At 43.4% G+C, this 12827-nt stretch overlaps 1 protein-coding gene across 1 annotated transcript in view; it reads left to right on the plus strand.

The window, feature by feature from the left end:
* LOC141086031 (uncharacterized) overlaps positions 1–12827 on the plus strand; it is a 971752-nt gene that overhangs the window by 554753 nt on the left and 404172 nt on the right. The window contains exons 75-77 of the mRNA XM_073571764.1: positions 6376–6593; positions 7261–7401; positions 7684–7890. Of these exons, the coding sequence (XP_073427865.1) occupies positions 6376–6593; positions 7261–7401; positions 7684–7890 (566 nt within the window). The remainder of the gene's footprint in view (positions 1–6375; positions 6594–7260; positions 7402–7683; positions 7891–12827) is intronic.

Below are 12827 nucleotides of genomic sequence, written 5' to 3' on the forward strand. Positions count from 1 at the left end.
TTTTGTGATCAGTGATGACTGTAATGGGATGAACAGACCCCTCCAGGAAATGCCTCCATTCTTCAAAAGCCAACTTTACCGCCAACAACTCTCTATTGCCGACATCGTAATTTCTCTCGGCAGAGGAAAATTTTTTAGAGAAGAAGGCGCAAGGCCTCAGGTTGGTAAGGGTAGGAGGGCCCTGAGACAAAACTGCCCCCACCCCCACTTCCGATGCGTCAACCTCCACGACAAAAGGTCTTGACGGGTCGGGTTGTACCAATACAGGGGCTGAAGAAAAGCACTTTTTTAATGTCATGAAAGAGTTTTTTGCAGCTACAGACCAATTTTTTACATCAGCTCCCTTGAGAGTGAGGTCCGTTAGAGGCTTTACCACCTGCGAAAAGCCCTTAATAAATTTCCTATAAAAGTTGGCAAAGCCCAAAAATCGTTGCAACCCTTTCAAGTCATGAGGTTGCACCCACTCCGTAACAGCCTGGACTTTCTTAGGATCCATGCGGAACCCCTCCCCTGACACAATCAACCCCAGAAAGGATACTTCTTACATGAAAAATGAGCATTGTTCCAGCTTGGCATACAAATGATTCTCCCTCAGTCTCATGAGAACCATCCGCAAATGGTGCAAGTGAGATTGACTGTCCACCGAGTACACCAGAATGTCATCCAAATAGATAACCACAAAACGACCGATTAAATCAGAGAAAATTACATTAATAAAATTCTGAAAAACAGCAGGAGCGTTGGTGAGACCAAAGGGCATAACCAAGTTTTCGAACAGCCCTTCAGTCGTCAGGAATGCTGTTTTCCATTCGTCCCCTTCACGGACTCTTATAAGGTTATATGCCCCACGTAAATCCAGTTTAGAGAACCACTTGGCCCTGGTGAGTTGGTTACATAGATCAGGAATTAGGGGGAGAGGGTATTTATTTTTCACAGTAATTTTGTTTAATTCCCCAAAGTCGAGGCACGGCCGCAAACCACCATCTTTTTTCTTAACAAAAAAGAAGCCCGCTGCCACAGGTGAAACAGAAGGCCTAATATGCCCTTTGCGGAGACTCTCAGTAATGTACTCCTTCATGGCTAGACGTTCGGGCCCGGACAAATTGAACAGGCGAGCCTTGGGTAACTTGGCTCCAGGGACTAGATTAATGGCACAATCAAAGTGTCTATGTGGTGGTAGCGCCTCAGCCTCACTTTCAGAAAATACGTCTTCAAAATCTTTCAGGCACTCCGGAATACCTTCCAGATCGACAGACGACACTGACACAGATTTTACTGGGGTGACAAGGGTTGTCAAGTTACAACATAGACCGTTAGCCATACAACCCCACTGAATGATCTCCCCTGTGACCCAGGCAATAGTAGGATTGTGACGTTGAAGCCAAGGCATACCCAGTATCAGTCCAGCCGGCAGATTATTTATGACAAAACATCTTACCTTTTCTCTGAAAGTGTGTTCCACTCACGTGGAAAAATTATCAGTCATGAAACAAATTCCCTCCTGGGTGATAGGAGAAGAATCAATTGCCACGATTTTAACAGGATCTTTTAACCTGACTGTCCCTATCTTATGAAAAGTCACAACTTTGGCATCGATCAGATTAATAGAAGAACCACAGTCAACAAAGGCGGTAGTCCCAACCGGACCGCCTGTAAGTTCCAGTTCCACCGGAAGCAGAATTTTAGTAAGCGAGTAAAAGGGTACCTGGGAGTCTGGGCAACCTCCTCGATTGTTACCCAGACTCAGTCGTTTTCCTGATGGCTTCACTGAAGAAGGGCAAGAAGGACAGTTCCTTCTCCAATGTCCAGTGGATCCACAGTAAAAGCACAATTGGTTGTTTCTTCGGTGTCTCCTCTCTTTTTCCTCCAATGACGTGGCACCAACCTCCATGGGCTCAGGACTAGATGCAGAGTCTCTCAGATTGGAGAATAAAGGGGTCTCCTGCTGCATGACCCCTCTTGCCCGCAGCCTACGGTCCAGGCGGACAGCCTGAATCATAGCGTCCTCCAAAGAATCCGGTGGAGGATGAAGGGCTAGGGCATCTTTCAAACGTTCGGACAGGCCTCTACAGAACAAACCCCGGAGGGCAGCATCATCCCAGGAGACCTCCGCTGCCCAGCGTCTGAACTCAGAGCAGAACCATTCAGCAGAGTTCCTTCCCTGTGTCACACTCATCACCATATCCTCTGCCAGACGCACTCTATCAGGCTCATCATAAATGTGCCCCAGAGCCTCAAAGAACAAATTCACAGACATGCGTTCAGGAGCAGAGGAAGAGAGAGAGAAAGCCAATGCCTGTGGAGCCCCCCGAAGTAGGGAAATGACGACCCCCACCCTCTGGAATTCATCCCCGGAAGAGTGGGGCCACAGAGAAAAAAAAAAGCTTGCATCCTTCTCTGAAAGACCTGAACTCCTTTTTATCCCCTGAGAAAAGGTCTGGCAATTTGACCGGAGATTCTGGGAATGCCAATGACACATCTCTATCCCCAGCACAAGAATCCCCTGTAGCGGCATCCCCCTGTACCGTATCCACCAACTGTTGCTGGGTCTGGGCCATCGTGCGCTGTTCCACATTAAGTTTGTGGAACATTTGGGTCAGGTGCTTGACCTGACCAGCCAAAGCTTGTATGGGATCCATGAGGATAACACACTTTTTTTTTTTTTTTTTTTTTTTTCTTCCTCAGAGGGGGAAGAAAAAAAAAAACTGAAATGGTCAGCTATAATGTCAGGAACACCGCACTGCACTTGCTCACTGTGCCAGTGTGGGTGTCCTGAGTACAAAGACAGTACTCACAGATACCTGTGGAGCAGGGCAGCAGCGGTGACGATGCGTGCTTCAGAGTATCAGGACCTGAAGCACATGACTGCTGGGGGCGTGGCCTAAGCTCCACAGATCTAGGAGCTGCAGGGAAACTCCTAGAAAGGTAACTACGGGGCAATGTTACCAAGGGGCATAGACAGAGACAGAAACCAGACGAAGCCAGGGTCAAAGCACCAGATAGCAATACAGTACCACGGGGTTTAGACAGAAAGGATAGTCAGGACGTAGCAATAGGTCAGAAAACCAGAACAACAGTATAGCTGACAGAGAACCCTGGTAAAGAGTGAATATAAATACCCGTCCCAGATCCAGAAAGAGGCCACGAACACTTAACCCTGTGAGTGCAGGGCAAGAACCCTGTTCAAACCATGACAGTACCTATTTATTACCTCATGGTACCTATGTATTACCTCATTTTACTGTGAATTGTAGACTATCTGCATTTTACGCTCTGTGCAGTTATATATTCTGAAATGCTCCTGTTATTGCATCCTATAGTTTCTCCCTTTCCTGTCACATCTGCAATCAATAAAAGAAGGTTACAATTTTACAGCCACTTTTCTTAAAGAAGACAGGGGGTTTAGCTACATGTCTAATTGCACACCCTGCCAACGTGTATGAGGACAGTATACTGGGTCCAGAGTCTGCCGAGCAGTCATCCAAACAGCTGAGCCTGAATGGGAAACCGCTGCACCAGACAAGGCTTGGGATCTATCCCATGCAGCGGGAGAATCCAGGCGCCTAACAATAGGCTTAAGAATTAATTATTTTCTGAGCTTTTAAATAAGTTGACAATATTTAAGTACTATAAAATGAATGTGATCTTATCTGGTGCTTATATATATGTTGCATTCTGGCAGTGTATTAAACACTACTGGATTTGGACTGAATAGTGATTCCCCATATTTTCTGTTTCTGTAAATTGTTGGCAATGTTGTGTACATGACATAAAAAGAGACATATAGGGAATAAAATACCAGTAGAGCTATATCATCTTTATTGTGATGATTAGATTTTGATGGCTTAATATGCTTTACATCTTTTCAGACATGCTTCTGTAACGTGCAAAAACAGCCTAACTTGAAATAGTGTTTTGCCACAGCTTGAAATGTGCTGGATGTTGCAGGTTCTTAAAGCATAATGGACATAAATGATATATTCGGTCTTCATTTACACCAAACATAGCAATCCTCATCAGAAGCCCTGCAAATTTAGAATTGTAGAATATTTTTCCCTTGTACAATTCTGCACCATCTCCCTTCACTAATAAGAATGTTTGCTAGAATTAAACCATTTTATCGTAAACAATTAAGTGGATTTGTAAAACATAGAGGAAATTTAATGTAATACAGTTTGCACAAAATTAGTACAGTTGTTACATGTGACAAAATTACCTGAAATTCCAATACTTTTGAAAACAATGGTTTTACCCGAGTCATTGAAACCCCATCATTAAAGGGCTTGTCCTGTCTAAAATGACAAGTCTGCAGTCACTCTGTGTGACAAGTGGGCCCAGCCTTGCTCAAAACAAGTGTCCAGGGTGTATCGAGCGAGGTCACGTCCACTCATCAGATTCTGGCTTGGAGTATACATATTGTATTCTTGACTGCCGTTCCTGGCGCAGACACCAGCGAATCTCCGCAGTGCACAGTACCTGCATACACTATAAGACATACACTGCTGAACTTGTCCAGCCAGTGACTGTGGTTAGTTAGTATGCATCTGTTCAAAAGTCCCCTTTAAAATTTCTATACAACACTGATAATCTGCAGTTAGAGATGATGGAACCTTTTGAAATTCAGGATTTTTTTCCAAATATTCATGTGCGGCGAATACATTTACCATGAATCATAGATAATATAATTGCCCTGAGTATATATGGATAACGCTTTGGACAGATAGAGAAGTCAGCATAGGTGTGTATGCTCCCCAATGCAAACCAACACCTCGCAAGGATCAGGGTGAGGCATCCACAGCAGAATGAACAAGAAAAAACAAGGATACAGCAATGGGGCGGAGGTTGCTAAAAAATAACTTTTAATCCAAGTAGATAAAATGAACACTACATATTGTGTCTTGCACTAATACACCGTTAAGAAAGATCAATGCATTTCAACATTATCTAACCCTGTAAGGAGGTGGTACAAATATATAGCATTTCTAATGAATCTGATTGGTTACATTGTAAAAGTAATTAACATACATGCAAAATACTAAAAATTGTTCAAAATCGCCAGGGCATGCAAATTTAATAACAATCGATTAAGTCATCTTCATTTATAGGTATATTTACATACATACACAGGTAAAAGAAAACAATAAAGCAGAACCGATCACCAATGCAGACCTCCTGATGGACTGGCGATCAGGCTCCAAAGTACACGTAACAAAATCGGAGCCCGTTCCTCATTAAAAGTTAGAAAAATATTTATTCCATGCTCAAGGTATGCAATGTTTCGGCTCTAACACTGAGCCCTTCTCAAGGTTTTGTTTAGTTTTAAAGCTGAAACATCACATATCATAGACATGAATTAATTTTCTAAGTTTTATTAAAGAAGGTGCTGCCCTAATTTTTGCTACATATGCATATATATATATATATATATATATATATATTTATAGTGTAATAAATATATATACTGTATATATTTATGGTTAAATGATTCGTCCTCTAATAAGACAACCCATTCTTATATCCCACATTTCCTAATGTAAAGTAAAACACATTATACTCACCTCCTGTGAATGCGTTGTTGCAATAATGTCAGTGCCGAGTTTCCTGAGGATGGAATGATATTGCTATGCCACGTGAGCCCGGTAGCTAATCAGCAGACAGTATTGTGCTTTCACGTCCTTCAGATGAACCTCGGACATCTGGAAGAGGTGTGAATGGTGCTGTTCCAGGAGGTGAATATAAGGTAATTTTGTTTTATAAGTGTAAGTAGAGTATTTAGTTCTCCAAATAGTGGATAACCCTTTTAAGGAGCCATAATGCAATTTGGACTCCAGCAGCATGATTACTACCTGAGATCCTACTTATGATCTTGTGTTAGGAGATGACAGAACACACTATATCTGCATTATAGAACGTTGCTTAGATGCACATACACACACAAACTTACTGATCAACAGTATACGTGGGTTAAATGATAACTAGTATGACAAACTTACTGATCAACAGTATACGTGGGTTAAATGATAACTAGTATGATGTCTTTCCATGGCTTTATTGATGAACATATATGGACACCTCCATTGGCGCAAAGGAAAGGTTGCTCTCTATGAGATTAGGCAATGAATTTATACCTCTACAAAATTTGAACTTGAATCTGAAGTTGCACAAATGCTCTTCTTTTTCTTTATGAAACAGCTTTAATAAATGTCTCCTAATGTACATTAGTAAGTTTAGTTTAATCTATGAAACTTAATTTTCTAAGATATGAACAATAGCTTTAAATGGGATGCTTTGGTCATGTGTCTGTCAGTTGGTGTTGTTGTCTTTAGAGTTGTAGAATTATCATTATTTCACAATTTACACCTCAATATTTTTTAGGGTCTTCCTCAATAATCTCATTTAATGGACATAGACTACTCTGTGCCGATGACTTCAAACTCTACTTATCTGCCTGTGAACTTGAGCCCCATCTCAACACTGACATCAATTCAGGGACAACCATTATAAATTATAATTTCTCCAAAGGAAGTCTGCTTGAGTTACTGATCAGAAGGGCATTTGCAAACCTCCAGCCTGACTTGAGCAGCCAGCTTGATGTGAGTTGTTGGTCACCATAGACATGTATCCTTGGTTCTTAAAATGTTGAGTATTTGTTTCAGAGAAATAAATGAGAATTGGTTGTTTTGCTAAATACAAATCCACTATGATACTATCATGACCTTGAGACCATATGCCAGTTTTTCTTTTACAAGTGCTCTCCGTGTTTTTCAGCGGACTGGATTCGGACCAATGCTATTCATTGGGGCAGAGCCAATGAGCGATTTTCTTTACTTGCCGAATCTGCATGTGAAAGAAATTGCAGCATGCACAAGTGTCTTCCGTGAATAGGATGAGACTCCCCTATTCAAATTTAGGTGCACTAAAAAATTGTATGCCATATGGATAGCGTCCGTTTTTACGGATACATTACAATTCTATAATATAGGAAACTAGTCTATTATTAATATAATTATTAATAGTAATAATAATAATATTTAGTTGTATAAAAACAGACTGCACACGGATTGCAAGTAAGAAAAACATCGTCCTTGTCCTAGTTTTTTGGATGAAACTCTGACGATTTCTTATACGGTCATATGCATCTGATCTAAGAGTGGTATCCAGAATATGTAAGAAGTATCAAATAACTAAATTTCAACTTTTTACCTTGTTTAGCTCTATTGTAAAGCTGTTGTCAATATACAGTATATGTCTTTGTTTTAGAAAATTGGAAGCATTATTCTGAATCACCAGCAGAGTTTAAAAGAACTTGAGGAGAAAACTAGAGAATGTCTCCTTTCTTCAGAATTAAGCAGCGTGCATGCTGATGTCAATATCATTACACTTTTCGAAGAAAAGAAAAAAGTAAGCCAAATTCAAAAAAGTTCAATACTTATACTCACATGACATTTACTAAGAAAAAAATTAAAATCTGGAAGTCATTGACAGACCCATTATGTTTACTGATCATTTTGGAAACAGAACCACTCTTTCTATAGGCATTACATAGTGCATAGTGTTTGGCACTGCATTTCAGGCTACTTTTAGAGACTGAGAATTACCCGCACAAATCCCAAGAGTGGTGCTGCTTATGGAAATCAAATTTCACTTGTATCTCCTCACATTGACTACTTTTTTATTTTCAAGATTTCAGAAGAGCTTGAAGGGGCTAAATCATATCTGAATGACCTACTGCAAAGGAGAGATGAACTGTACCCCTTAGCACAGAGAGGAGCTCTGTTTTATTCCATCTTGAAGGCTCTGCGTTCACTTGCTAATGAGTATTACTTTACATTAGATTTCTTCCTGAAACTCTTTGACTCAGCTATTGAAAGAAGCAAAGATTTTATACAGGTATGACCTATTTTTTTGGGATATAAAGTGTAGGAAAAATGCAGTATGACTTAGATAAGGCAAGCTTTTGTGAATCTTTTATGGATCTAATGAAAGGCCAAGGGACTAGAGTTGAGCGAAATGGGTTGAAAAAATTCAAAAGTCGCCGACTTTCGCCAAAGTCGGGTTTCATGAAACGAAACCCGACCTTAGCGTGAGGTCGGCCACGAGGTCGGCGACTTTAGCGTCAAAGTCGAGTTTCAAAAGTTGCTTTAGCGCCCTTTTTCAGCCAATCAGGAAGAACGGACACTGTGGGCAACGTGATGACATAGGCAGCGGTCACCACCATCTTGGAGAAGGGCATGCAAGTGGTTGGCTTGCTTTGTGTGGCGTCACAGGGGGTATAAAAGGGCGGAGACGCCGACCGCTATGTTACTCATGCTGATCTCAGAATAGGGAGAGCTGCTGCAGCTGCTGATTCTGCAGGGAGAGCGTTAGGAAGGCAAAAAGAAAAAAAACTGCTTCTGCTGCTAGCGCTTTTCACTGTTGTTACTGTGCAGTGAAAGGGGAAGATTTTTGCTTTTGTGCAGCAGCGCTGGTGGTGATTAGCCTACCTTTTAAGGCTAGCTGCATTGCTGTGTGCACACTGGTGTTCAAACTGCTTTTTTAAAAGCAATCCAAATTGTATTGTTTTGTCCTGGTGAGGTAGTGAGCATTCATTTTTTCACACACCGTACAGCGGTGTACGCTCCTCACACAGTACCGTGTAACGGCTGTTATCACGGCCAAATTGACGCTATCTACATGTGTGACTCTGTAAGGAAAAGTCGAGGAGTTTGTCCATTCTTACAGACCTACACCTTATAGTTTTGTCCGTTTTTCAAACAGTTTAGTATATTTGCTGTTTGATTACATTCAAAACTAGAGAGAGACAGGGTGTGTCAGTCCATATACAAAAACACGGAGCTTGACAATTTTACATACACCGTACAGCGGTGTACGTGCACGCTCCTCTCTCAGTACCGTGTAACGGCTGTTATCACGGCCAAATTGAAGTGTGTGACTCTGTAAGGAAAAGCCGAGGAGTTTGTCCGTTCTTACAGACCTACACTCTAGGGAGATTCCAATTCTGCCCAATTCTATATACAGTACACCTTGTAGTTTGTCATACACTAGGCAGTTTCTGCCGGTCACATTGCGGTGTTATAGACACAGGGCCTGACAGAATCCAACTGTGTCCTGAAGTGTAGAGAGATTCCAATTCTCCACAGTCCTCTATCCACCTTTATTGCACCATCTATAATCTGCCTGTCACATTGCATTGTAAAATAAACAGGGCCTGACAGAATCCAACTGTGTCCTTAAGTCTAGAGAGATTCCAATTCTCCACAGCCCTCTATACACCTTTCTTACACCATCCAGAATCTGCCTGTCACATTGCGGTGTAAAATAAAAAGGGCATGACAGAATCCAACTGTGTCCTGAAGTCTAGAGAGATTCTAATTCTCCACAGTCCTCTATCCACCTTTCTTACACCATCCATAATCTGCCTGTCACATTGCGGTGTAAAATAAAAAGGGCCTGACAGAATCCAACTGTGTCCTGAAGTCTAGAGAGATTCCAATTCTCCACAGTCCTCTATCCACCTTTATTACACCATCCAGAATCTGCCTGTCACATTGCGGTGTAAAATAAACAGGGCCTGACAGAATCCAACTATATCCTGAAGTCAACCGTGATTCCAATTCTCCACAGTCCTCGATCCACCTTTATTACACCATCCATAATCTGCCTGTCACATTGCGTTGTAAAATAAACAGGGCCTGACAGAATCCAACTTTATCCTGAAGTCTGCAGAGATTACAATTCTCCACAGTCCTCTATCCACCTTTCTTACACCGTCCATAATCTGCCTGTCACATTGCGGTGTAAAATAAAAAGGGTCTGACAGAATCCAACTGTGTCCTGAAATCTAGAGAGATTCCAATTCTCCACAGTCCTCTATCCACCTTTCTTACACCATCCATAATCTGCCTGTCACATTGCGGTGTAAAATAAAAAGGGCCTGACAGAATCCAACTGTGTCCTGAAGTCTAGAGAGATTCCAATTCTCCACAGTCCTCTATCCACCTTTCTTACACCATCCATAATCTGCCTGTCACATTGTGGTGTAAAATAAACAGGGCATGACAGAATCCAACTATGTCCTGAAGTCTAGAGAGATTCAAATTCTCCCCACTACTATATACACCTTGTACCTTGTTTTACAGTACCATATAGTTGGTGGTTTTTTTGGGTACATTTTCCCCAAAAATGAAGAAGTGTGGTGGAAGAGTCCATGGAAGTGGGCGGGGGTTGGCAGCTGGTAATGATGGTGTTGGTGTTGGTGGTGGATCTGCTGGTAGTGGCAAAAGCAAAATAGCACCTAATGCAGGAGGTGTTAAGCCTGCATCATCGTCTGGCTCCACAAGGCCTCGAAGGCTCCCTTTTCTGGGAGTAGGTAAACCGCTTTTAAAGCCGGAGCTTCAAGAACAAGTTTTGGCTTACATTGCTGACTCAGCCTCCAGCTCTATTGCCTCCTCTGAAGTTTTAAAAAATAAAAGCACTGAGTCATCATTGGAGGCTCATGTTCATGAACCACACCTTTCCTTGTGTCCTTCACCCCAACCAAAATTGAAGGATGCGGCAGGCCACACTACAGATTACTCCATAGAGCTGTTTTCACATACCATGCCTGGGTTAGCAAGTCAAATCGTGAATTACCCAGGCAAAGATGAATCTGACATGGAGTGCACTGATGCACAGCCACTGATAGATGATTCTGCTGGTACATTCACTCAGAGCACTACATTGTCCTCGCAGTGTACTGAGCCAGAATCTGACCCAGGCGAAACTCAGTTGCCCCTTCCCGCATAATATACCACCATACACGGTGACACAGAGGAAGGTGCACATGACATTGAAGAGGAGGTAATGGATGACCCAGTTGTTGACCCAGATTGGCATCCATTGGCGGTAGAGGGTGCCGCTGCCAATAGCTCAGAAGAGGAGGAGGAGCATCTGCAGCGGGCATCGACATCGCAACAGCTGTTATGTGGCAGGCCCAGAGCAGTCCAAAAACGGGTTACAAAAACCAAAAGAGTTGCAGGACAGCTTGGCCAGACGGTCAAAATAGCACAGCATGCAAGGCCTCAAAATGTCTTCCATAGTAGGAAGAGTGGAGTGTGGCACTTTGTTGAACAAAATCCTAATGATCAGGCAAAGGTTATATGTAAGAAGTGCGCAAAGACCTTTAGCCGAGGGAAAAATCTGAGAAATTTGAATACCAGTTGCATGCTAAGACATTTAACCACCATGCACTTGCAAGCGTGGACGGACTACCAAAACTCACGCACGACATGTGCTACTGCTCCCAAAAAAGGTAGCCAGTAACGCTACATTGTTTCCCCCACTGTAAGTCCACCGGTTAGCACGCCACCAGCAGCAAATGTTGAGTTGTTGTCGCAAGGGCAAATCAGTGAGGGAATCACACTGTTATTGCAACAAAAGACTGAATCTAGGCCATCAGAAAGAACACCAACTCCATCACCATCATCAACCCTCTCTCAGTCCACCATGTCCACCGCTAGCTCCACCATATGCAGTTCTCAAGTCCAGCTCACCCTACCAGAGACTATGAGTAGGACAAGAAAGTACTCATCCGCGTACACTGGGTTTGAATGCCACATTGCCAAACTAATCTCGTTAGAGATGATGCCCTATTGGTTGGTTGAAAGCGCAGCTTTCCACGAACTCATGGCCTACGCAGTACCACGCTATGACCTACCCAGTCGCCAATTCTTTTCTCGCAAAGCCATCCCAGCCCTCCACCTTCATGTGAAAGACCGCATTGTCCATGCACTCAAGCAATCAGTGAGTGGAAAGGTGCACCTCACAACTGATGCATGGTCCAGTAGGCATGGCCAGGGCCGTTACGTGTTCATCACTGCGCACTGGGTTAATGTGATGGATGCAGGGTCCACAGGGGACAGCTGTGATGGCACAGTGCTGCCTAGCCCACGGTATAGGAAACAGTTGGCTGTAGGCGTACGACCCTCCTCCTCCTCCAGAAGCGAAAGCTCGTCCACAGAGCGCAGTCACACCGAGCACTGCATCCGCAGCTGACAGTGGTGCACACGATGTGTCCCACTATCGATCAGCTAGTGGAAAGTGTCAGCAGGCTGTGTTGCAGATGATGTGTTTGGGCGACAGACACACGGCGGAGGTGCTGGCCGACTACTTTCAGCTACAAACTGAGTCATGGCTGGGCAGTCTACATCTTGAGGCAGGCAAGGTAGTTAGTGATAACGGCCGGAATTTTGTGGCAGCCATAGCCCTTTCAAAACTCAGACACATACCTTGCTTGGCTCACACCTTGAACCTGGTGGTTCAGTGCTTCCTCACTAATTATCCGGAGTTAACAGGCCTGCTCCATAAGGTTCGAAGACTGTGCTCGCACATCCGCCGGTCGCGGTACACTCCAGTCGTATGCAGAAGCTGCAGCAATTGCTCCACCTTCCCAAGCACCGCCTAATTATCAACTTTGCAACAAGGTGGAACTCCACCCTGCACATGGTTGAGTGGCTGTGCGAACAGAGGCAGGCCGTAATGCATTTGTGGGAGGATACACGGGCAGACATGGAGTTGACAAGTGTGCAGTGGTCGAAGCTGAAAGACCTCTGTAAAGTCCTTCAATGTTTTGAGGAATGCACATGGCTGGTAAGCACAGACGATGCCATCCTAAGCATGAGCATCCCACTTATGCGTCTGCTCATGCAAACTTTGACGCACATCAAGGAGCAGGCGTCTGCAACCGAGGATGATGAGGAAGAGGAGGAGGGAAGCCTTGATGACAGTCAACTTGGAAGAGGTGTTGGTGGTGCACACATCAGAAGTGGCGTTGGAGACAGGGGTTTCAT

The sequence above is a fragment of the Dendrobates tinctorius genome, unplaced genomic scaffold, assembly GCF_039654945.1.
Source record: "Dendrobates tinctorius isolate UK_male_01 unplaced genomic scaffold, ASM3965494v1 ptg000007l, whole genome shotgun sequence".
Taxonomy (NCBI): Eukaryota; Metazoa; Chordata; class Amphibia; order Anura; family Dendrobatidae; genus Dendrobates; species Dendrobates tinctorius.